General features: G+C 47.1%; 1 protein-coding gene across 1 annotated transcript in view; it reads left to right on the forward strand.

Moving 5' to 3' along the window:
- RBM19 (RNA binding motif protein 19) overlaps positions 1 to 24,525 on the forward strand; it is a 114,197-nt gene that overhangs the window by 22,755 nt on the left and 66,917 nt on the right. Inside the window, exons 17-21 of the mRNA XM_063143893.1 lie at positions 5,872 to 6,042; positions 6,855 to 6,915; positions 7,812 to 7,891; positions 9,676 to 9,731; positions 11,111 to 11,227. Of these exons, the coding sequence (XP_062999963.1) occupies positions 5,872 to 6,042; positions 6,855 to 6,915; positions 7,812 to 7,891; positions 9,676 to 9,731; positions 11,111 to 11,227 (485 nt within the window). The remainder of the gene's footprint in view (positions 1 to 5,871; positions 6,043 to 6,854; positions 6,916 to 7,811; positions 7,892 to 9,675; positions 9,732 to 11,110; positions 11,228 to 24,525) is intronic.

Genomic DNA, 24,525 nt, shown 5'->3' on the forward strand with positions numbered 1-24,525 from the left:
AGACGTGGGCTGAACCCCCACATCCTTTCCACACGCTGCTCCCAGCAAGCCAATTTTTTTTCCCTGTTTTCCCCCAGCCAGGACCTTCACCTCTAGATAAAGGGCTTTACGCACCAGAGCGCCTTGAAATCTGCTTGCGGCCGATAAGGGTCTCCTGTACCGGCCTCACGCACCCAGGGGGAAGCGGCAGTGAATTCCTCAGCCTGATTACAAAAGAACGGCAGGAGGCTGACTTTCTTTTTATTCTGCAAACTGCAGAAGGAAGGGGGGGGGTTCCGGGTGCGGGCGGGGGGAGGGACCCCTTTCCTCCTCCTCCTCCATCTCCACCTCTTCCCCACTGCTCTAATCTGGTTTCTTTTTCTCGTGCATCGACAAAGGTTCTCGTGGACGCCTGTCTGTTTCTGTTAATTCACTGTACCTGCGTTCTGCTCCAGGAGGTTTGCGGTATGAAATTTTGCTTGCTTTGGCCCAAAGACAACTGCATTCTGGAATTCTTTGAGTTGGAAATCTCTCTGTCTCCATGTGTGTGTGTATGGTTGTTGTTGTTGTTGTTGTTGTTATTATTATTATTATTATTTATTTATATAGCACCATCAATGTACATGGTGCTGTACAGATAACACAGTAAATAGCAGGACCCTGCCGCGTAGGCTTACAATCTAATAAGTTGTAGTAAACAATAAAGAGGGAAGGAGAATGCGAACAGGCACAGGGAAGTGTAAACAGGCACCGGGTAGTCCTTATTGCATTTATATCCCGCCTTTTTTCCTGCAAGGAAGCCAAGGCGGCGTACATAATCCTCCTCCTCTCCACTTTATTCTCACAACAACAACCCTGTGAGGTGGGTTGGGCTGAGGGTCTGTGACTGGCCCAAAGTCACCCAGTGGGCTTCCATGGCCGAGTGGGGACTAGAACCCAGATCTCCAGACTCCCAGTCCAACACTCTAGCCACTATACCACACTGGCTCTCTCTCTTATTATTTATAATCCCTCCTTTTTTCCTTCTTAAGGCTCCTCTTCTCTATTTTATCCTCACAACAACAACCCTGTGGGGTAGGTTGGGCTGAGAGTCTGACTGACCTAAAGGTCACCCAGTGAGCTTCCACGGCTGAGTGGGGACCAAAATCTGGATCTCCTAACTCTCAGTCCAACACCCTAGCCACTACATTACACTGGCTCTTTATATATATGTGTGTGTCCGTGTCCGAGACATCCCGTGGAGAGCATACAACACTGCTTTTAAAATCTTTACACAGGCTGCCAATTCCTTTCCATGCAAAATATAAAGTGCTGGTTCTTACCTTCCAAGCCCTACACGGTCTAGGCCCAAGGTACCATAGGGAGCACCTCCTTCCCCTATGTTTCTACCCACCACTTAAGCTCCTCAGAGGATCATCTGCCTGCGACTGCCTAGTGTGAGATTGGCGGTCGCACTCCAGAGGACCTTTTCCTTTGCCACCCCTGAGCTGTGGAATGGCTTGCCAGATGAAATGTGCCTGTTGACTTCTTTGGATGTCTTGAAGCAGGCATTAAAGGCTCTGTCATTCCAGCAGGCCTTCACTTCTTAGGATCTTATTGCTGACCTTTGCTGTATGGTTTTATTGATTGCTTTATCTTGTTTAATTTGTTTTTAACTTTGTATGCTGTCTAGGGTATTTTGTGTAGAGGCAGGATATAAATGGAATAAATTAATAATAATATAATTTAATAATAGCAACAACAACTAGGACGGAACAATTCACATGGACAAGTCAATGCCTTGCAACCGACCACACATAACAGTTATAGACAAAAAAGAAAAAAACACGTACCTCATTGACATAGCAATACCTAATGACAGAATTTTTGTAAAAGAGTAAAATATACACCACTGGCCATGGAAGTTAAAGAACTATGGAAACAGGGAAAGGTCACAATTATTCTGTTAGCCACATCAGTCACCTTCAGAAACTGGGCCTACCAAAATACATCCACACCAACATCCGGAAAGCAGTCGTACTTAAAACATGCCCTATAGTCAGGAAATTCCTGAATCTGTAAAAGACAGCATGACCTGGCAAAGCCCGCCATGTCCATCTAGAAAAACTGCCACAAGCAAGAAAAGAGATGATGATGATGATGATATTAACATACATAGACACACACACACACACAGAGAGATGTATATACATAGATGCGTTTGTGTTTACTTCCAACTCAGAATTCCAGAATGCAGCTATGTCTGGGCCCAACCAAAGATGGGCAAATTGTGACCCTCCAAATGTTTCAGCCAACAACTTCCTGTGCACTTCTGTGGAATGGTAGCAAATACTCAGCCCTCGATGTCTGTTGTTTTGTCCTTCGGGCAGGGCAGCACCTTACCCTAACTGCCTATTCTGTGTTCTCCGGCTCTTTCTTTGATGATTTAATCAGCTGCAATCAGTGGCCGAGGTGAGAAGGACACCACGTAGAGAGAAGACACACTTTTTTTCCTTCTCCGGGCCGGGCGAATAGAGGGAGCCCGGTTCTCATTCCACTGATGCTATAAAGGACAACATTATCACTGTGGCTCCAGGGGGTTTTCATTAGTGCATTAAAGGGCTGTTAACGACAGAACCTCGTAGATTAATTGGAAAGCCTGATACATTTTATTTGTCTTTCAAGTGGAGGAAGGGGAAGGTTTGTGGTACTGGGAACAGAAGACAAAATGCCCCTTTTGCTGCTGCCGCTTAAGGGCTCATAGAATCATAGCACTGGGGAGCTGGAAGGGACCATAACGATCATCTAGTCCAGCCCTCTGCATTGTGCAGGAAAACCAATTAAACCATGCGTGAGAGGTGGCTGCCCAGCCTCTTCTTCACAACCTCAAGAGATGGAGAACCCCCAAGCTCTGTGGGTAGACCGTTCCACTGCTGTACAGATCTTCTGATGGGAGCTTTAGGACTGCATTCTGTGTTCTCCCCCCATGCCACAACGGTCCTGCGAGGTGGTGTTAGTATTATTAAATTTATTTAGATCAATTTCTTGGGGGGGGGGGGGGAAGGCTCAGTGCATCTTGAAAAAGGGCTTAAAACATACCCCCCAAATTGTGAGCCATTTAAAACTGCAAAAAACAATGAAGATCAAAATACCAAGGCCTGATGAAACAACTGAGTTAAGAAGTCCATCTTATGGCATCAAATGTCTGGCATGTCTTAACCCAGAACCGAAAAGGGTACACTGATGGTGCCATTGGGCCCCGCTGGAGAGGGCATTCCACAATTTGGGGGCCACCGTTAAGAGCCCTGCTGGATCAGACCAAGGGTCTAGCTTGTCCAGCGCTCTGTTCATGCAGTGGCCAACCAGCTGTCAACCAGGGACCCTCAAGTGAGACATGGTGCAACAGCACCCTCCTGCCCATGTTCCCCAGGAATTGGTGTATATGGGCCTATTGGCTCCAATATTGAAGGTAGCACATCACTATCAGGGCTAGTAGCCATTGATAGCCTTCTACTTTTAAAGCTCTGTGGGTAGACTGTTCCACTGCTATACAGATCTTACTGTTTTGGTTTCTGATGGGAGCTTTAGGACTGCATTCTGTGTTCTCCCCCATGCCACAACTGTCCTGCGAGGTGGTGTTAGTATTATTAAATTTATTTAGATCAACTTCTCGGGGGGGGGGGAGGGGGAGGAGTCTCAATGCATCTTGAAAAAGGGCTTAAAACATGCCCCCCAAATTGTAAGCCATTTAAAACTGCTAAAAACAATGAAGAACGAAATACCAAGGCCTGATAAAACAACCGAGTTAAGAATTTATTTATTTATTTATTGCACTTCTATACCACTCCCATAGCCAGGGCTCTCTGGGCAGTTTACAGAAATTCTAAAATTGAGATAAAAACAAGTATACAGAATTTAAAATTCTAAAACACAGAACATACACACATAAAGCATTAAAAACCGTTAAAAAAAAACGTGGGTGATTAAGATGTGCCGCCATATGCCTGGGCAAGGAGGGAAATCTTAACCTGGGGCTGGAAACATCTTATGGCATCAAGTGTCTGGAATGTCTTAACCCAGAACCGAAAAGGACACACTGATGGCGCCATTGGGCCCCGCTGAAGAGAGCATTCCTCAATTTGGGGGCCACCACTAAGAACTTTAGAGCCCTGCTGGATCATACCAAGGGTCTAGCTTGTCCAGTGCTCTGTTCACACAGTGGCCAACCAGCTGTCAACCAGGGACCCTCAAGCGAGACATGGTGCAACAGCACCCTCCTGCCCATGTTCCCCAGGCTTATTGGCTCCAATACTGTAGGTAGCACATCACTATCAGGGCTAGTAGCCATTGATAGCCTTCTCCTTTTAAAGCTATCTTGTAGTAGCAAACTCCATGGTTTAACTGTGCTGCGTGAAGATCTCCTTCCTTTGATCTGGCCCAAATCTCCCACCAATCAGCTCCAAAGGGATGACTCCATTGGGTTCTAGTATGATGAAAGAGGGAGGAAAAATGTCTCCCTATCTACACCATGCATGATTTTGAACACCTCTGTCGTATTTCCTCTTCACCTCCTTTTTTCAAAGCTAAACAGTCCCAGCTGTTGTAACCTTCCCTTATAGTGGAGACACTCCTTGATCACATTTGCTGCTCTTTTCTGTACTTTTCCTACTCTTCAATATCGCTCTTTTTTAAGGTGTGACCAAAACTGCATGTAGTATTCTAAGTGTGGTCGCACCATAGATTTGTATAAAGGCAGTATGATATTGGTAGTTTCATTCTACCAATAACATTGGCAGAATAAAGAAAAACATGCAACCTGTCTCTTGTTGCTATTCTCTGAACCTCCCTCGAAGTAGGGAGTCCCTTATTGCTCCTGTTTTACTGTCGTGCATGAGTACAAGAAGAGAGAGTTGTCTAGGGTGGTGGTAAACTGATCCCAGGCCTCCCAGATAAATGCTGTATTGAGTGTATGGAAAACTGACCTAGTAAAACATAATATAAAGCCATAGGTTTGAAAAAGAATTAAACCAAAGAAGCAACCAAAGATCAAAATCAGCAACAGTGCAAAGATCTAAAAATGTACTCACACCATTTTTAAAACGGAAGGGCTAAAATGCCTTCCATGTTATGGTGAGGCCAAACAACATTTTCTTCAATAGTTTTAAAATAATCCTTACGCATGAATCTATTAGGTGTTAGCTCTGTCTTTGATCTCACAATGCTGAACACGTAAGAAAAATCCTCTGCGGTCACAGCATTCCTGATCATTGTCCATGCTGACAGGGACTTTTATGAGTTGAACTTCAAAACATCTTGGGATCTACATTCTGCCTGCCCTTGCTCTAGAACAGCATTCCCCAATCAGTTTTCCACAACCCCACAGTCACCTCTGCATATGATAGCCTGCTTCCCTCCAGATGTTTGAGAGTGTAAGTCGCAGCATTCCTGACCATGGGACATACTGACTTGCAATGATGGGAGTTGTAGTCCAACACCTTTGGAGGGTACCAGGTTGGGGAAGGGCTGCTCTAAACCGTTTTTAAAACGGAAGGGCTAAAATGCCTGGGAAAATAAGTCTGCAAATGGCACCCCAAAGACCACAACATAGCTGCCAGGTGAGCCTCTCTGGGGAAGATGATTCCACAGGGGTGCCGCTACTGAAAAGGCCCTGTCCTTAGTAACCACCTGCCCCACCTCATTTGGTGGGGGCACCTGGAGAACGGCCTGAGGATTTATTTATCTTTGTATAGCGCTTAACTTAGTAAAATCTCTAAGTGGTTTACATTGAAACTTCTAGCTTTATATGTAATATATATGCAATATTACATTTGACTGCTGGGTTGCAAGTTTCCTATAATGCCCAAATCTGTGGGACTGCCTACCGTTGGATGACATCTGGGTTCTCATTTTCCAGGTGTCTGTGAAAAGGATGAAGCTGAAGTTGAAGCAGAGCCAGAGGAAGACAAAATGGCGGTGGAGGAAGAGGAGGAGGAGGAGGAAGAAGAAGATGATGAAAGCCTTCCAGGGTGTACGCTCTTCATAAAGAACCTCAACTTTTCCACCACCGAGGAAACTCTAAAAGAGGTAGTTATTTATAAAGGCAGCCCCACCTAGAGCATAAACCAAACTGCACTAAACCAATAAGATAATTTTATACGGTGTTTACAAATAAAGCTCCTGACGGTGTGTATCGAATTATAAAGGGAGTAAATCTTTCCAATGCTTGAATACTATTTATAACACTCATGTCAATGTCCTAACAACGATATCGTTCATAATCATTTAACACATGACAAATGCATCACAACTGATGGCACTCATCGAAATATAAGAGAAATGAATATCTGCATTTATAAACAATGTCGAAGCAACCATATCAATCACATTGATCTACACAATGCTAGTATATTCCCGTTTCGACTATACATAGACTGGTTTCATGCAATACACTAACCCATGATGGGTTGGTGTGTTGTCTGTGGGATATTTTTCTATAACCCCCCACTTTGGGTTATTTCTCCCAAATGCGCCACCCTGAGAACCCACAGTTTGCAGTAAAGATTATTTAACTATGTGGATTATGGAGATTGCTTGCAGAGCTGATCCATAAGAACAGCCAAAAACGCTGCCGCCATGCTGTTTATCTCAACGGATTTCTATTCCTGTTGCAAGGGATGCTGGGATATCTGCCTGGCTAGGTGGGAGGACCTCAGGAGGAGGAGAGGTGGGGTGGTGAAATTAACTACTCTACTCCTTTATAACCTCATAACAATTTGGACCTAGCAGCCTTTTCATTCTCTGCAAAAAGGGGCTAGTCCTCAGCATAATCTCATAATCTCATGTAGCCCTCTGGAATGAAACCCACAAGCATATATAACTCTCTTTTTCCTTTCCAGGTTTTTTCCAAAGTGGGAATCGTGAAAGGTTGCACCGTCTCAAAGAAGAAAGACAAAGCTGGTACTATATTAAAACAAAAGAGTTGTTGTTGTTTTTCCTTGTGGGTGCACATGGGTGCCGTGTTTCAGTGGTGGCCAAAATTGTGGACACTTGTTGAAATTTTCATGTTTTGCAACTTTGCATGCTTATAGAAAATGTTCTGTTTCACGAAATTCAAATGTTTATATATCAATTGAAAGACCTGATTCACGTAATACAACAATCCTGTTTCTTTTCCTGGGTGTCCAATCAACTCGTTTCTTTGGCGCCATTGCTCTACTTATGATGTGCATACACACACTTTTAATTTGAGAAATACTTCAGATATTCACATGATCTCCAATTGCGCTTCAGTTACAGAACAAACAGCAGAACTGACTTTCCCCAACTTGAAACATGATGTATCGCAGCTATTGCCATGTGATTGGTCCCCAGAATGAGGACTGTGATTGGCCAGTAGGGGTTGCAATTCCAATCCCCTTCTTCACTCAATCACACCTGTGTTTGGTTTTAGACTAAAGTAAGCATAACTTTTTTTGTACTGCAGATATTTGCATTCTGTTTTTTTTTTGTATTGAATTCAGCATTACATTCTCTTTCAATTGATATACAAACATGTGAATTTCGTGAAACAGAACATTTTCTATAAGCACGCAAAGTTGCAAAACATTCATTTCAAAAAGTGTCCAAAATTTTGGCCACCAGTGTAGGGATTCCTTTCGCAGGTAACATTGGGGGTCCCACATGGGTGCCAGGTTGGGGATCCCTTTTGCCATATGGGGTTAGATCAAGCAATAATCTCACCTGGCATAACATAGCTTCCTATGTTCTTATGACCCTGGAGCTTGTGGGTGCAATGTCTCCTCCAATGCCGTCTCACCCAGAGACTTCCACACCTCTGGTCTTCTGTTTTCTAGGCACGCTCCTTTCCATGGGGTTTGGATTTGTGGAGTACAAGAAACCAGAACATGCCCAGAAGGCCCTCAAGCAGCTGCAGGTAATGGTGAAGGCCTCTACGGGCCGTAGCAAAGCCTCTGCTTTATTTATTTATTTATTTATTTATTACATTTTTATACCGCCCAATAGCCGAAGCTCTCTGGGCGGTTCACAAAAATTAAAACCATAATAAAACAACCAACAAGTTAAAAACACAAATACAAAATACAGTATAAAAAGCACAACCAGGATAAAAACCACGCAGCAAAATTGATATAAGATTAAAATACAGAGTTAAAACAGTAAAATTTAAATTTGTTAAAATTAAGTGTTAAAATACTGAGAGAATAAAAAGGTCTTCAGCTGGCGACGAAAGCAGTACAGTGTAGGCGCCAGGCAGACCTCTCTGGGGAGCTCATTCCACAGCCGGGGTGCCACAGCGGAGAAAGCCCTCCTCCTAGTAGCCACCTGCCTCACTTCCTTTGGCAGGGGCTCACGGAGAAGGGCCCCTGTAGATGATCTTAAGGTCCGGGCAGGTACATATGGGAGGAGGCGTTCCTTCAGATAGCCTGGCCCCAAGTCGATTAGGGCTTCAAATGTCAATACCAGCACTTTGAATCAGGCCCGGACCTGGACTGGCAGCCAATGAAACTGGAAAAGGACTGGCGTAATGTGATCTCGCCAGCCAGTCCCTGTTAGTAAACGGGCTGCCCTGTTTTGTACCAGCTGTAGCTTCCGGACCGTTTTCAAAGGCAGCCCCACGTATAACGCATTGCACACAAATGGTCCTAGGTTCAGCATCTGCAGCTTTAAAACATCTGGAAGTGATAGGGGGGAAATGCCCCTTCTCTCCTAGAGACCTTGGAGAGCCACTGCCAGTCATTGAACCCAGGGCTAGATGGACCAATAGCTTGATCTGGGGCAAACCAGCACACTATGTTCCTATCATTGATTTGCTATCAGTTTTATTTACATTTCAAACCAGGGTTTGTTTATTTATTTATTATTGATTTATATCCCACCTTTTTTCTTCCAAGGTCCTCCTCCTCTCCATTTTATCCTCACAACAACAACCCTGTGAGGTAGGCTAGGCTGAGAATCAGGAACAGGCCCAAAGTCACCCAGTGGGTCTCCATGGCCGAGTGGGGACTAGAACCCGGATCTCCCGACTCCCAGTCCAACACCTTAGCCACGACACCACACTGGCTCTTAACCACTGACAACTGAGATCTAATGGGCTCTGGTTGACAATCAGGACTCCCCAAAGCCCATGCGGTAGAGATTTAAACTCTCTGCCCATCTCCCTCTTCTAAACATTTACTTATTAACTTTCTGTTTCACCCCAAAGCCGAAGCTTTCTGGGCAGTTCGCAGTGATAAAATGCAGGATGATAAAATACAATATCAGCATGTAAAAGTTTAAAACGAGAGTATAAAAGATACATGCCACATCTAGCTTGTTCCTAAGATGGCCCTTGCTATGTGCACTCGCTGAAAGTACTTCTAATAAAATTAATGTAATTATATTAAATAGATATAAAAATTCTGCTGCACAACACATTTTTGTCGGCTTCTTCTTTTTTTAAATCCGTTCTAGCTCAATCTCTCCCATCCTGGTGTACTTCAAATGTGTTGGACTACAGGTCCCATCATTCCTAGCCAGCAGGGGTAATTCTATGTGTGTATAGACTGAAAAAATCTGGGGAATGATGGGAGTTGTAGAAGTTTTTTTTTCCCTTTCTAAATCTGCGTAAGATTGTGCCTTAATAGTCTGAACATTCCAGCGTTATTCTGGGTTTTTTTTAAGGTCTGTTATATTCCCTTAAGAGGTCCTTTCTTTCTCTAGGGCTGCTCCGTGGATGGCCATCAGCTGGAAGTAAAGATCTCTGAAAGGGCTGTCAAGTAAGTTTTTCATCCTACCTGAAATTGGAATGGCACCAGTTCCTAGTCTTGCCCAGGCCGCCATGTGGTGGGAGGGACCCTAACTCAGCGTGAAATGAGTGTTTTCTGACCAGCCATGTTTATCATGGCAGCCATTTTATGAATGGGCAAGCCCCCCCCCACGTCAGCCATTTTGTGAGAGCGCCCATGACACTCTCCCCAAATTCCAAATCTGCTCACTGACTGTAATAGGCACGGGATCCCCTGGACTAGAATCTGCTTTCCCCAACCTGATCCTGTCCAGATGTCTGGGACTGTAAATCCCACAGGGTGATGGGAATGGTAGTCCCAACACATCTTGGGGGACCAAGCTTGGGAAGGCTGGAACACCTTCCCTGGTTAGGCCTCATCTAGAGTATTGCGTCCAGTTCTGGGCTCCACAATTCAAGAAGGACGCAGACAAGCTGGAGCGTGTTCAGAGGAGGGCAGCCAGGATGATCAGGGGTCTGGAAACAAAGCCCTATGAAGAGAGACTGAAAGAACTGGGCATGTTTAGCCTGGAGAAGAGAAGATTGAGGGGAGACATGATAGCACTCTTCAAATACTTAAAAGGTTGTCACACAGAGGAGGGCCAGGATCTCGTCTCGATCCTCCCAGAGTGCAGGACACGGAATTACTGGCTCAAGTTACAGGAAGCCAGATTCCGGCTGGACATCAGGAAAAACTTCCTGACTGCTAGAGCACGACAATGGAACCAGTTACCTAGGGAGGTTGTGGGCTCTCCCACACTAAAGGCATTCAAGAGGCAGCTGGACAACCATCTGTCAGGGATGCTTTAGGGTGGATTCCTGCATTGAGCAGGGGGTTGGACTCAATGGCCTTATAGGCCCCTTCCAACTCTGCTATTCTATGTTTCTGTGATTTTTCATATCCGCCATTGGGGACTCCGCTTGGGCAGACCAGGGAGAATAACAACCTTTCTCTCCACACCTGTCCCTTCTCTACGGATGTGCATCACTGGGAAATCTAGTTCTTTGTGTCTTGATGGGAGTTGTGTAGCGGGGATGGGCACGCCTCGCGTCTGTGAGCTGAGCTGCAGGCTGTTCCCCGAACTCCTGGAACTTTGCTGCACATTCTGTTTGGGCGGCGGAGGTTCTGCATTTTGCGCAAATGGCTGAGCTGGTTGCGCAAATTCCAGAACCTCCCCCACCCCCTGCAAAATGCGCAAAAAAGATCCCAGAGTTCGGAGAACAGCCTGCAGCTCAGCTCACACCTGCAAGGCGAGCCGTGCCCTCTACAGAACTCCACCCCCCCACCCCACCCCACAGACGGATATCTCCGTCACCCTTAGCTTTCTCTTGTGAAACACCTTCCCTGCTGTGACGCTCTTGATTTCCCAGGTCAGCGGTGGCTTCGACCCGCAAGAAGCAAACCGGCAGGAAGCAAAAGAGCTCCAAGATCCTTGTGCGCAACATCCCCTTCCAGGCGACGGTGAAAGAGATCAGAGAGCTTTTCAGGTAAGGAAGAGGTCTTCTCCGGGCCCCGAAATAGCGTCCCGCGGATTTGCAAGCGGTAACTTGTATTGGCTCGTTTTTAACACACACTTTTTAATGTCCGGTGGCCCGTCCGGCTTTGTCTGTCTGAAAAGATCCGTAACAGTGGAAATTCTTTATTGAAGCCAGCGTGTCCACCTTCACCAACATCACTCCTCTAATCACAGGAGAGCGCTAGGCGTGGCTGACGATTTCCCCCTCCGTTGGCGCAGGCCAGCCTCAAAGCTTGACACTTGTTTTGAAAGCAAACGCTGCTTCAACACACACACACACACTTTCTCCTAAAGCAACTCCCTGCAAATCCAGGAGTGGTTGTTACTCATGTGCCAGCAGGCGGGCGGTCGCAATATTTCCTCCCCCAGTTTTGGGATCCCAAATCTCATCCTCTGCATTGCTTTGCAGCCACTTCCTATTGGTTAATAGTAGCGTAGACCGATTGCACTTTCGTCATTGGGCCTGCAGGGGGCACTCTTAGCCTTTGCAGGAGGCGAGAGCCGAGGATGGAATTGGCACCTAACCCTCTCCCTGCAAGCTTTTTGCTAGGCATTGATAGCTGCCCAAGGAGGTTAAAGGAACTGGAGGAGACCAGAGCAGGAGGGGTGTACTCTATTGTTTCGGGCTGTCGGAAGCCACTTCTGGACAACTCTGGCTTCTGTTGCCTTAACCTGCGTCTTCAGAAACGGTTGTCTGTCTAGGCAGGAGCTGTTTCCTTTTATTCATATTCTGCATGGAGTGATCTTGTCCTCTTGTGTGGGGCCTTCCCCCCCCTTGCTTGCTTTTGTTTGGGGAAATACTCCTTGTATTTCCCCAAACGAAATGCAAGCTTATCAATTAGAAGAGGACGTTGAGACAGCACAGAGAGAGAGAGGGGGGGGGTCTGGAAACAAAGCCCTGTGATGAGTCTGAAAAGAACTGGACATGTTTAGTCTGGAGAGGAGAAGATTGAGGGGAGACAGGATAGCACTCTTCAAATATTTGAAAGGTTGTCACACAGAGGAGGGCCAGGATCTCTTCTCGATCCTCTTAGAGTGCAGGACACCGAATAACGGGCTCAAGTTACAGGAAGCCAGATTCCGGCTGGACATCAGGAAAAATGTCCTGACTGTTAGAGCAGTACTGCAATGGAACCAATGACCCAGGGAGGTTGTGGGCTCTCCCACACTAGAGGCCTTCAAGAGGCAGCTGGACAACCATGTTGGGGATGCTTTAAGGTGGATCCCTGCTTTGAGTGGCGGGTTGGACTTGATGGCCTTGTAGGCCCCTTCCAACTCTACTATTCTATGATTCTATTATTCTATGAGTACAAAGCACATAGATTTTCTTTTCTTCCTGGTTGGACGCGAAGGATGCCTGTGTTTCTAAGGCTGTGACCCTAGAGTAAGGTTCACCAAACCAGCGCCCTCCATGTGTATGGGACAACAGCTCCCATCTTCCCAGACACCCTGCTGGGAGGATGGAAGTTGGAAATCCAACAAATCTAGAAGACACCAGGTTGGGAGAAGTCTGGCTTTGAGTGTCAAAAGCCGTCGCAGCGGAAGAAAACATGAGCTTTCGGTGTGTGTTTTTCCTCCAGTGAATCTGCTGTATTTCTCTCTCTGCTGATGGCGTAAAGACTGTAGATGATTATATTTCTGGTTGACTGTTGTTGTTGTTGTTATAGTTAAATGAGGTTTTTTTTTATACTATGGATCATCTGTACTCTGCCCTGAGATCCTAGTGATATAGGGCAGGATGCAAATGTTTTAAATAAATAAATAATATTTTTAAGGGTTTTTAATTTTTGCAACCCACACAGAGAGCTTTGGCTATTGGGCGGCATAGAAACGTAAGGAATGAACGAACGAATGTAGGAACCTGCCTTATACCAGATCACATGACTTAGCTGTCTAGTCCAACACTGTTTACTAGTCGTGGCTCTACAAGGTCCCACTGCAAAGGCTTTGCCCATCCCCTGGGACCTGATCTATTCACCTGGATCAAACCCAGGACCTTCTCCGTGCAAACAAAGCAGGTGCTCTTACCGCTGACCTACGGCCCTCCTCTAGCGGCTTCCTGGCTAGCTCCTAGAATAAACCTCTGTTCCAAGGACTCTCCCATCCCCTGCAGCTTCCTCCTAAATTGAGAAACAGGCGACACGCTCTTTAACCCTTTGCTCTCCAGCAGGGATGATGAGAGAGGTTCTGGCAGAGCCTCACCCTCGGGCATCACGAGTGCCGGCACCCGTACGGGAGATGAGATCAAAAAGCAAAATGGGTTGGTGGAGCTGCGAATGCATGCCCCACTTGATCCCTCGTACTGGGGGGGGGGTGTCTTTGACCTCATCGGGCTTAGGACTGAATCAGCAGGCAATGCCAGGCTGGTCAGTCCTTTGGCCCATCGTTTAAAACAACAGCAACCAGGACGTCAGAGAGAAAGATTTAACACTGGTACCGAAGTCCCTCTCCTCGCTCCTGCAACTTGCATCCATTTAGACAACGTCCTTCAGTCCAGGGACCTAGCGTTCACTTCGTTGTCGATGATGGTAATATTAATGGTAACGAGAACGATAAAACAGCAACTGAAAATAACAAAGAATCATGATAAAGACTAGTTTTCTCTAGAAAATTGATCTCCTATCGTTTCTTCTTTCGTTTCGCTCTAGAGAAAATTGAAATCGTACTCTTATTTGAATTGCCCTGAAGAAGGACTTTAATAGTCCAAAACGCATTGGCAAAAACTTTAAATGTTTTCTACGATGTATCTTTGGTTCCACCCCTTGCCTTTGGCTTTTTACCCTTTGCTATTGTTAGGGAGTATCATTTCTATAGAGATGGTTTTTGAGGGTCTGTAATGAACCCTGGTATCAATTCCTATGGGGTTGATAGCAAAGCTATGCATTACTGTTTACTTCAACCCAAAACTTTGCAGATGTCTGTTCGAAGTTACAAAAATGAATCCGGAATGGGTGAATACTTCAAATATTAACCTCCACATCAACATAAAATAGGTGTTTCATTTTTTAGGGGTCATTTCAGCCCCAATAACAGGGGCATGAAGTGGTTCCGTTTCCCCATTCGCTCTGGGACCTGTGTGACCCCAGACCCCTTTCAGTGGGTCTGCCCACATTCTCTCACACCTACTGAAACGCTGTACTAGAGCTGCGTGCAAATGGCCTTTGGAATTCTCCAGTTTATTTGTGGGCATAAAAATTAACCATTTCACCAAATTTTGCCACTAGCAGGAGAAACTCTCTAACCTTCGTTCCTGTAAAGTGTAATATTTCCCTATGCCAAGGGCTTCCCTGCGCCACATGACTGGCTGTGTGATCTTAGGTAATGCACTGTGTGATGACATCACAAGATGAGGGGTCTTGTATGTTATGGGTGGGTTGTTGTTCTTGGTAGATGCCTCATAACCCATAGACTAGTATTTATGTTGTTACTTGGAAAAACTTGTTTAGCTTGGAAAAAAGGAGGCTAAAGGGAGACATGACAGAGGTGTACAAAATTATGCATGGTATGGAGAATGTGGACAGGGAGACATTTTTATCCCTCTCTCAAGATACTAGAACCCAGGGTCATCCCATGATTGGGACCACAATACCTGACCGAATGCCTCTCCCGACATGAACCTACCCCTACACTGCGCTCAACATCTAAGGTCCTCCTCCGAGTGCCTACTCCAAGGGAAACTCGGAGGATGGCAACAAGGGAGAGGGCCTTTTCAGTGGTGGCTCCCCAATTATGGATGAGGCTCGCCTGGCGCCAACAATGTTACCTTTTCAGTGCCAGGTCAAGACCTTTCTCTTCTCCCAGGCGTTTAACAGCATTTAATAACATATGCTAAGTTTGTTTTTTAATGGACCCCAGAACTGACGTTGTTTAAGACGGATACTGTTTTACGCTGTTGTTTTTATACTTTCGACGGTTTTAAATTTGCATGCTTTTTACTGTTCACTGTTTTAACTTTTGTAAACCGCCCAGAGAGCTTCGGCTGTGGGGCGGTATATAAATTTAATAAATAAATAAAATAAATAAACTAATTGGTGGGAGATCCAGGACAAATTAAAGGAAGTATTTCTTCACACAGCGCATAGTTAAATTATGGAACTCACTACCACAAGATGTAGTGATGGCCACCAATCTGGACAGCTTTAAAAAGGGGTTGAATAAATTCCTGGAGGCGAAGGCTATCAATGGCTACTAGCCCTGATGGTTATGTGCTATCTCCAGTATTCGAGGCAGTAAGCTTGTGTGCACCAGTTGCTGGGGAACATGGGCTGGAGGATGCTGTTGTACCATGTCCTGCTTGTTCATTCCCTGCCTCACAATCTCACCCTCTTCTGTTTGGCTTATTGTGTTGTATGAGCCAGGTTAAAGAATCCTTGCTGTAATTGGATTGGAAATTGGGGTTGGATAAATTCCTGGAGGCAAAGGCTATCCATGGCTACTAGCCCTGATGGTTGTGTGCTATCTCCAGTATTCAAGGCAATAAGCTTGTGTGCACCAGTTGCTGGGGAACATGGGTGGGAGGGTGCTGTTGCACCGTGTCCTGCTTTGTTGGTGCCTGGTTGACAGCTGACTGGCCACTTTGTGAACAGAGTGCTGGACTAGATGGACCCTTGGTCTGATCCAGCAGGGCTCTTCTGATGTTCTTATGTACTGTTATTACTATCTCTACATTTACAATTATGTTTATTGTGTAAAATTTATTGTTTATTTTGATGATTTATTATTAGTAGAATCATAATTACTGCTCTGCCTTTCTCTTTGCAATCAAAGTTAAACTGGGATCGGGCAAAACTCACATACAGAAAACAATTGCTCTTTAAAATAATAATTAACAAATCACGTGAGACAATAACAACACGAGCAGCAGCAAGGAAAGATTTCCTTCTGGTTTGTGACACGAGTCCCGTCGGGGACCAGTCGAGGCCACACCGACACAAGGTCAAGGTTGCAACCTAGGTTTTCTCGGGATGCAGCTTGATGTCTTTCAATATAATCCCCCCTCTTTAAAGAAGAGAAGAGGGGGGGGCATGACTATCACAAATAAGGATACCCCAGCCTCATTCCAGAGACCAAGGACCCACACAGGAATTGTTTGTCCTGGGGTACGTATTCCCCCCTCTTTTCCTCTTAAGAAGAGCATCTAAACAAATCGCAGTAGTGTGCTTCTTCCCCCCCCGCACCCCGCAATGAAACGAACACTTCTCAGAAGTCGTTTTCGCCCTGTGGCGATAGCAATCAAAACGGCAGCAGGCAAAAGGATTCATCTAGCCGGTAGGAGAATTGAAACTGTCTCCCAGGTAGTTCGTCTTCCCACTGGCAAAAGTGTGAATGCAGGTAGCTGGTGTCTGAGTTCTAAAAAAGAGTGTGTGTGTGTCTGTGTGTGTGTGTGAAGGAGAGAGGGCTCTGAAACTGTCTGCAGGTGGAGGCCTAGTTTTGGTGAAGGCAGGCTGAAATCCAACAGGGCAGAGGATGGGATCTAAGACTGGCTGGTGGTGAAGTTCTGGGTCAGGAAAGTAAGGCAGGGAAGTTTATATGGCTTGCAATGCTTAGGTGGCATTGAGCCACCTCAGTGGGTGTTCAGGAGTTAGTGACCCAAACCGGAATATAAGTTAGTCAGGCGTTCCCTATCAGTGGGCACCTTTGGAATTCTGAGTGTTTGCTGTGGGTGCTTTCACAAAATGGGACGCACTTTACCCATTTTTAAAATGGCTGCCATGGTGAGTGTGGTCGGTCAAAACACACTCATTTCCCAGAAGCTCAGCCATCAGGATTAAAACAAAAGTCACTTGCCAAGAACCTAAGGACGAGGCAGAAATGGGGGTCTGTACTCCAGAATATGTTGGAGACCCCCCGAGTTAGATACTAGCCTCGTGTGGCGCAGAGCGGTAAAGCAGCAGTTTCTGCAGCTGAAACTCTCCCCACGGCCTGAGGCAGCCGGCTCGGGTCGACTCAGCCTTCCATCCTCCCGAGGTCGGTAAAATGAGTACCCAGTTAGCTGGGGGAAAGGTAATAACGGCCGGGGAAGGCAACGGCAAACCACCCCGCTATAAGGCCTGCCAAGAAAACGTCAGCGAAAGCTGGCATCCCTCCAAGAGTCAGTAATGACTCAGTGCTTGCACGAGAGGTTCCTTTCCTTTCCTTTCCCGAGTTAGATAGACTCAGCCTGGTCTCACATGTTTCTTAGACCAGCAAATAAGCCTAACCTGAAAGCCTTTATGTAGGGTGGCCATATGGAAAGGAGGACAGGGCTCCTGTATCTTTTACAGGTGTATAGAAAAGGGGATTTCAGCAGGTGTCCTTTGTATGCATGCAGCACCTGGTGAAATCCCCTCTTCGTCGCAACAGAGGAGGCCCATGGAAAGCATCTCGCCGACTGGCCCTCCGAAAACCTGGCCTTTGACCCCGCCCCCACAATCCCAAATTGGCATCTAGAGCGTTCTCCTAGTAGTCGGCTCTGCCAGCGAGCTGCAGCAGCCAAAGGGTTAAAGAGGCACCCGGAGGAAGCAAGGTATTCCGGGCCCTCATTATTCACTGCCAGCTTCCCCCAAAATGGTATTAATTTCATGCTGTCACGCAGGACTGCGCGTGTCTGTTCCAGTGGAGCCGAGCAGGGGCTGAGCGGAGAAGGTGCGCGGCCTGCTGCTTTTTTCGGTTGGTGGTGGTGGCGGATTCTCAGGTTCAAGCAGCATTCTGGGAAGACTGCAGGGGGGTTGTCACTACAGGGGGATTCCCCACCACCACCACCACCACCACACACGCACACACACATCTCTTCCCCCCCCCCCTCCCCATTCTCCCTTGTTATCTGCCCAAGTGATCCTCCAGAATGGCAGGCTGCAATGGAAGTGTGCCCTTAGGGCAGTCTTCCTTTAGCCGGTCGCTTCCAAATACGTCTTACTCCAGTGGACATCATCCCCGGTCAGGTTGGCTGTGCTGGCTGAAGATCTTGGGAGCTCTAGTTCAAACCCATGTAGAGGGCACCTGGTTGAGGAATGAGGCTCTAAAGGAATAAATTCAGTGCCCCCCCCTCTGACTCATATATAATATAATATATATTCAACTCTGTATCAAAGTGACCCAGTCCTGCATATTTACCTGAGAGGGAGTGAAGAGCCGGGTAAAGCCACCCTCCAGGCGCTAGGAATTTTATTCCTAGCCCCTGAAACTCCACCAGCCATTTCCTGCGACCTGCCTATGTAACCGAGAGAACTAGTACAGTGTGTTAAGGAGCAGGCCTATGGACATTTAGATGGGGCGGGGGGGGGGGAGACCTTCAGCTCCCAGAATGCCCCAGCCTATTTTGCTGGTGTCCAGGGTTCCCCCCCCCTCTCTGTCTGAACATGCACAGGTTTACATTTTAAGTGTTTAAATTAAACTGTCCTTACACGGATCTGTAAAAGTAAGAAGGCTCTGCTTTTTCTACTTTTGCTTTTTCTCCCGTATCTTCCCTGTTGCTTTTGGTCTTGGTTCCTCTTTTGGCTTCCTTTGGGTCCTGGTTCGCCATCTGTAAAATGGGAACAGAAGTCCTTTCCTTTTTTTGCAGGAGTGTTGTGAACACTGGTGCACTGTCGTAACTCTCTCTCCCTCTCCCTCCCTCCCCCTCTCTCTCCCTCCCCCTCTCTCTTCCTCTCCCTCCCTCCCCCTCTCTCTCCCTCTCCCTCCCCCTCTCTCTCCCTCCTCCTCCCCCTCTTCTCCCTCCCTCCCCCTCTCCCTCCCTCCCGCTCTCTCTCCCTCCCCCTCTCTCTCCCTCCTCCTCCCCCTCTTCTCCCTCCCTCCCCTCTCCCCCTCCCCCCTCTCCCCTCTCTCTCCCTCCCCCCTCTCCCCTCTCTCTCCCTCCCCCTCTCCCCCCTCCCTCTCCCCTTCCCCCACTTCCTTCCCTCCCTCCACCTAGCACATCTTATTTTCGGGCTGTGTGTTGAAGTGTTTATATGCATCTTAAATCCTAAATAAATATCCCCCATTAGCCAGAGAGGGAGAGGACTGAAGCACGTTCCCACACCTTTCCCCGGTGCCCCTCGTTCTGTATCTCATTTTCGCATTTTCATCAAGCCCCCCTTGCTTCTGAGGCTATTTTGACAGCTTCTGTCATCAAAGTGCACCAGCCTGCTGCCACCTCTTATTGGCTGCAGACACCTCTGGCATTGTGCTGAATATGATTAGAATCTGATTAACGGCAGAGGGGGGCAGAAGTACCCCGGGTCCCGTCCCCCCCCCCACACACACGCAAAACACCAGGCTTTTCAGCCTCCACTAAACTGTTTTGCCGGCCTGTGGGGTTATTTACACTCCTCCGAGCCTCTGGGTCAGCGAAGGGGTTAAAACGGTTTGTGTGCAAATGGGTTCTCGCGTTTTTATCCGGGAAAAGAACGGAGCGTGTTCTACCCCGGCTGCGTTCATGTGCATGAGCGAGGCGTGAGTCGGATCCCCTGCTTCTTCTGTTTCCAATCTATACATTGCCGTGCACACTCAAGACACACGCTCATCAGTTCTGGCTGGGCAATGCTGGGAGTTGCAGGAGGGGTTTTTTTTTTTTCTGTCTAAACATGCATAGGATTGCATGTGGGGATCTACCGGTAGATTCAGATCCCTGTTCTAGAGCATCCAAGAGACATTATGGGCACAATCCTGTCTGGATGCGCCGAACCCTGACAGGTTCGGAGACTGACAGACATCCTATGCAGAGCGGGAGGAACATCTAGGCGATCTTCAGCTCTGGGCATCTCCCGTTCTGCATTTCTGCTAGACGGGTGTTTTTGCCCGTCTAGCTAAGCTTCTGTACAGAGGTGAGGAAGGAGGCTGTGGTAGGCTGGGGATAGCTTGTATCCCTTTTCCCCCAGTCCCCTCCCCACCTACAGAACCGCCCCCTTTCCATCCTCTCTGAAGTTGCCGGCATGGTTCTCTCTGGGGAGCAGCAGGGGATGGGGAGCTCGGACGCCTGGGTCCGAGGTCAAAACATTGTCTCGGATCTAGAACTCCGAACTAACCTATACCACCACCACCCTGACTCTGTCTAGGGCCCATACGAATTCTTTTTAAGACAGGCTTCCCCAATCCTCCTCCCTCATGATTTTTAAACTACGCCCACCATCTTCCAGAGCATTGGTCATCCAGTCTGAGTCTGACTGGAGTTGAAGTCCAAGGCATCTGGAGGGTCCTAGGTTGGGCAAAGCCAGGTGGAGAACGATAGGTGCCTTCCTGGAGTAGACCAAGCGTCTGTCTAGTGGAGGGGTGGTGAAGCAGTTGGCCTGGGCCTAGGTTCTGGTAGCCCTCAGACAGGATGACACATAGAGGGGGCTATATAATCTCCACCCAATTTCGCCTCCAGCCCTAACACCGAGGATAAGTTGCTGCTGGCGAAATACCACCAAAAGAATGTGGCCTGTGACAAAAGAGAAGGCCCAGTGTTTTGCTTCCGACAGAGGACAGCTAGATGTCTCTGAGAAACGCCCAGACAAAGCTTGACAGTTCAGGTTTCCCTTCTGGTGTTTGTGCCAGCATCTAGTATTTAGAGATGCATAGCCCCTGGACCAGTTCGGAAGTTCAGTCCTCCTATCTGTTTGGGTTTTGGTGCAGGGTCAAGGGTAGGCATGGCTGGGCAGTTGCGAAGGGACCACACCCCAGCAAGGGAGCACTGATAAGATTCTCCAAGAGTTTCTCCTCCTCTTCACCATCGCAGGCGGCTTGTTTGCCACCTGCCTGCTCTGGCCCAGGCAACAGGGGTGGAGAAAAGGAGGAGCAGGAGATGCCACGACCGACTTGCTCCCTGGCTCTCTGCCCGTCAAGGAAGGACGTCTTCACACAGCGCGGAGTTAAACTATGGAACTCGCTGCCACAAGATGTAGTGGTGGCCACCCATTTGGATGGCCCTAAAAGAGGGTGGATAAATTCCTGCAGGCAAAGGCTATCCATGGCTACTAGCCCTGATGGGTTCTGTGATACCTCCAGTATCAGAGGCATTAAGCCTGTGTGCACCAGTTGCTGGGGAACATGGGCGGGAGGGTGCTGTTGCATCATGTCCTGCTTTGTTGGTCCCTGGTCGACAGCTGGTTGGCCACTGTGTGAACAGAGGGCTGGACTAGATGGACCCTTGGTCTGATGCACCACAGCACTTCTTCTGTTCTTAAGCAAGCAAGAGGTAGCAATGATAATGAAGAGGATGATAAAGGCTATGAATGGCTACTAGTCCTGATGGCTATGTGCTACCTCCAGTATCAGAGGCAGTAAGCCTATTGTGTCTTGCTTTGTGGGTCCCCGGCCAACAGCTGGTTGGCCACTGTGTGAACAGAGTGCCGGACCAGATGGACCCTTGGTCTGATCCAGCAGGGCTCTTCTGATGTTCTAAGGAGGAAGAAGGAAAGGAAAAGAACCTCTCGTGCAAGCACTGAGTCATTACTGACTCTTGGAGGGACGCCAGCTTTCGCTGACGTTTTCTTGGCAGGCCTTATAGCGGGGTGGTTTGCCGTTGCCTTCCCCGGCCGTGATTACCTTTCCCCCAGCTAACTGGGTACTCATTTTACCGACCTCGGGAGGATGGAAGGCTGAGTCGACCCGAGCCGGCTGCCTGAAACCAGCTTCCGCTGGGATCGAACTCAGGCCGTGGGGAGAGTTTCAGCTGCAGAAACTGCTGCTTTACCGCTCTGCGCCACACGAGGCTCTTCTAAGGAGGAGGAGAGCTCAAAAGCAGCTGGTTATGATAGGGGTGAGAAGGTAGACTCAGTGAGGGGGGGTCATGGAGGGTGTCTTGCTGACACCACTTCAGCGCCCCTGATTTTGGGGTATTTATGGGGCGATGTTGAGAAGGTGTGTCATGAATTTCTGCGTAGATGCAAAAGTCTTGGCTCCAAACCGATGCCTCATTTGACTGCGCCACACTTAAGGAACGGATCGCAAACATGCAGTCTGACAGCTAAAATTGCGAAATTCGTAGCTGCCATATCTATGCACGAGGGAAGGCGAGCCCATGGACCACATGGTTACTTTTCACACAGTATTACCGGGAAAAACATAGAGTGCGTGCTTGCTTGATTCTGTCTGAAGTAACAAGTCGATGGACCATTCTCGCATCGGCGTGATTTCATCGTGTGTCTTAAAAACGCAGTGGCGAGATGGTACGTTTTGTTCCTTTGGACGATTGTATATCGAACGGCTTTCTTTCCCGCTTGTTAATGTAACCGGAAGTGCTCCCGTTAAAAATGGCTCTCTCACGAGAAGACGAGCGAACAGCAAAGAAAAGTTTTCTTTCTCTCGTACGGCTCCGCCAGGCCTTTTGGCTCCCGATCAATTTGACTCGCTTTTGCCGACTTTTCCGGTTTTGAAAGCCCCGAAGGAGGAGGAGGAAGGAGCTCCTTCATTTTTAGGAGACTTATTTCACATTCCAAGATCTCGCCATTTCTTTAATGGAAACGCTTAATGAGAATCCCTACAACCTTAGTGGATTTGCATTTATTTGATCTTCTGCACACGTTTTCCTTATTCTCCTCATTAAAATAATTAATCTAGCCAAAGTCGTTTTCTGGAATTATAGAAAGTAAAGTTCTTTAAAGTCTAGCTTTTTTATTATTATTAAAGTGCCTTTTTTTTTGTAATATCTTTTTTTCTTCTCTCCCATTCCCCCCCCCCCCCAATATTCATTCTCAGATCAGGTTCTGCCACTATACAATTCAACCCAAAACATTGCCATTCAGCTTCTGTAGAACTCTTATTTCAGTTTAAAGTTAAACTCACACGGCTGTGTGTATCACTGCATCCAAATGACTCTCTGCAAAATAGGTATTTATTTCCGCAGAAATTTTCTCCTCCTTTCTAGGCATTACTTAGTGCAGCTTACAATTAAGAACCTAAGAAGAGCCATTGCTGGATCAGACCAAGGGTCCATCTAGTCCAGCACTCTGTCCACACAGTGGCCAACCAGCTGTCGACCAGGGACCCACAAATAGTACATGAGTGCAACAGCACCCTCCCACCCATGTTCCCCAGCAACTAGTGTTTACAGGCTTACTGCCCGTGATACGGGAGGTAGCACAGAGCCATCAGAACTAGTAGCCCTGGATAGCCGTCTCCTCCAAGAATTTACCCCCTTTTAAAGCCATCCAAATGGTTGGCCATCGCCCCATCTTGTGGTAGCGAATTCCATAATTTAACTGTGTGCTGTGTTAAGAAGTCCTTCCTCTTATTTAATATTATTATTATTATTATTATTATTATTATTATTATTTATATACCACCATCAATGTACATGGTGCTGTACAGAGTAAAACAGTAAATAGCAAGACCCTGCCGCATAGGCTTACAATCTAATAAAATCATAGTAAAACAATAAGGAGGGGAAGAGAATGCAAACAGGCACAGGGAAGGGTAAGCAGGCATAGGGTAGGGTAAAACTAACAGTATAATAAATAATAATAATAATAACAATTCTTACCCGCCTCTCCCTTTAGATCAAGGCGGGGAACAACATTAGAACAGGAATCAATACATCTTAAAAAAAATCATGATTTAACATTGATCTGGATAGGCCTGCCGGAAAAGGCTAGACTTTAAAGCTGCCTTAAAATCACACAGAGTTAATTTTACGAGCAGGCCATTCCACAATCTGGAGGCGACAGAAGAAAAGGTCCTCTGGGAAACTGATGTCAGCCTAGTTTTAGCTGACTGAAGTAAGTTCACCCCAGAGGACCTGAGTGTGCGGGGCGGACTCTATGGGAGAAGGCGATCCCGCAGGTAACCTGGACCCAAACCATTTAGGGCTTTAAAGGTAATGACCAACACTTTGTACTTTGCCCGGAAACTAATTGGCAGCCAGTGGAGTGATTTTAACGTTGGGGTAATGTGGTCACCCCTAGATGTACCAGTGACCAACCTGGCTGCCATATTTTGAACTAGCTGAAGTTTCCGAACTAGGTACAATGGTAGCCCTATGTAGAGCGCATTGCAGAAGTCAAGCCTTGAGGTTACCAGCACATGCACATCCATCTTTAGGTCTTCTGACTCTAAGAAGGGGCGCAGCTGGCGTGTTTGTTAAGGCCACAGTATCCCAAAACCATGATATCAAGCAAACTACAGGCAAAATAGACCGAAGTTCTACGACTGGTTTCTGGGCAATGTCTAGCACACCCTTTCCCAACTCAGTGCCTTTGCGATGTGTCGGGCTGCTAGCAAGACCATTGTCTGTGAATGGTGGGACTTGTAGTCCAAAACATCAGCAGGGCACCAGGTTGGGGAAGGCTGCACCAGTTTGATAACCTGTGTAATGTGTTGTGAAGGCGTATTGAT

This window comes from Elgaria multicarinata, chromosome 18 (genome assembly GCF_023053635.1).
Source record: "Elgaria multicarinata webbii isolate HBS135686 ecotype San Diego chromosome 18, rElgMul1.1.pri, whole genome shotgun sequence".
In the NCBI taxonomy this organism is placed as follows: domain Eukaryota; kingdom Metazoa; phylum Chordata; class Lepidosauria; order Squamata; family Anguidae; genus Elgaria; species Elgaria multicarinata.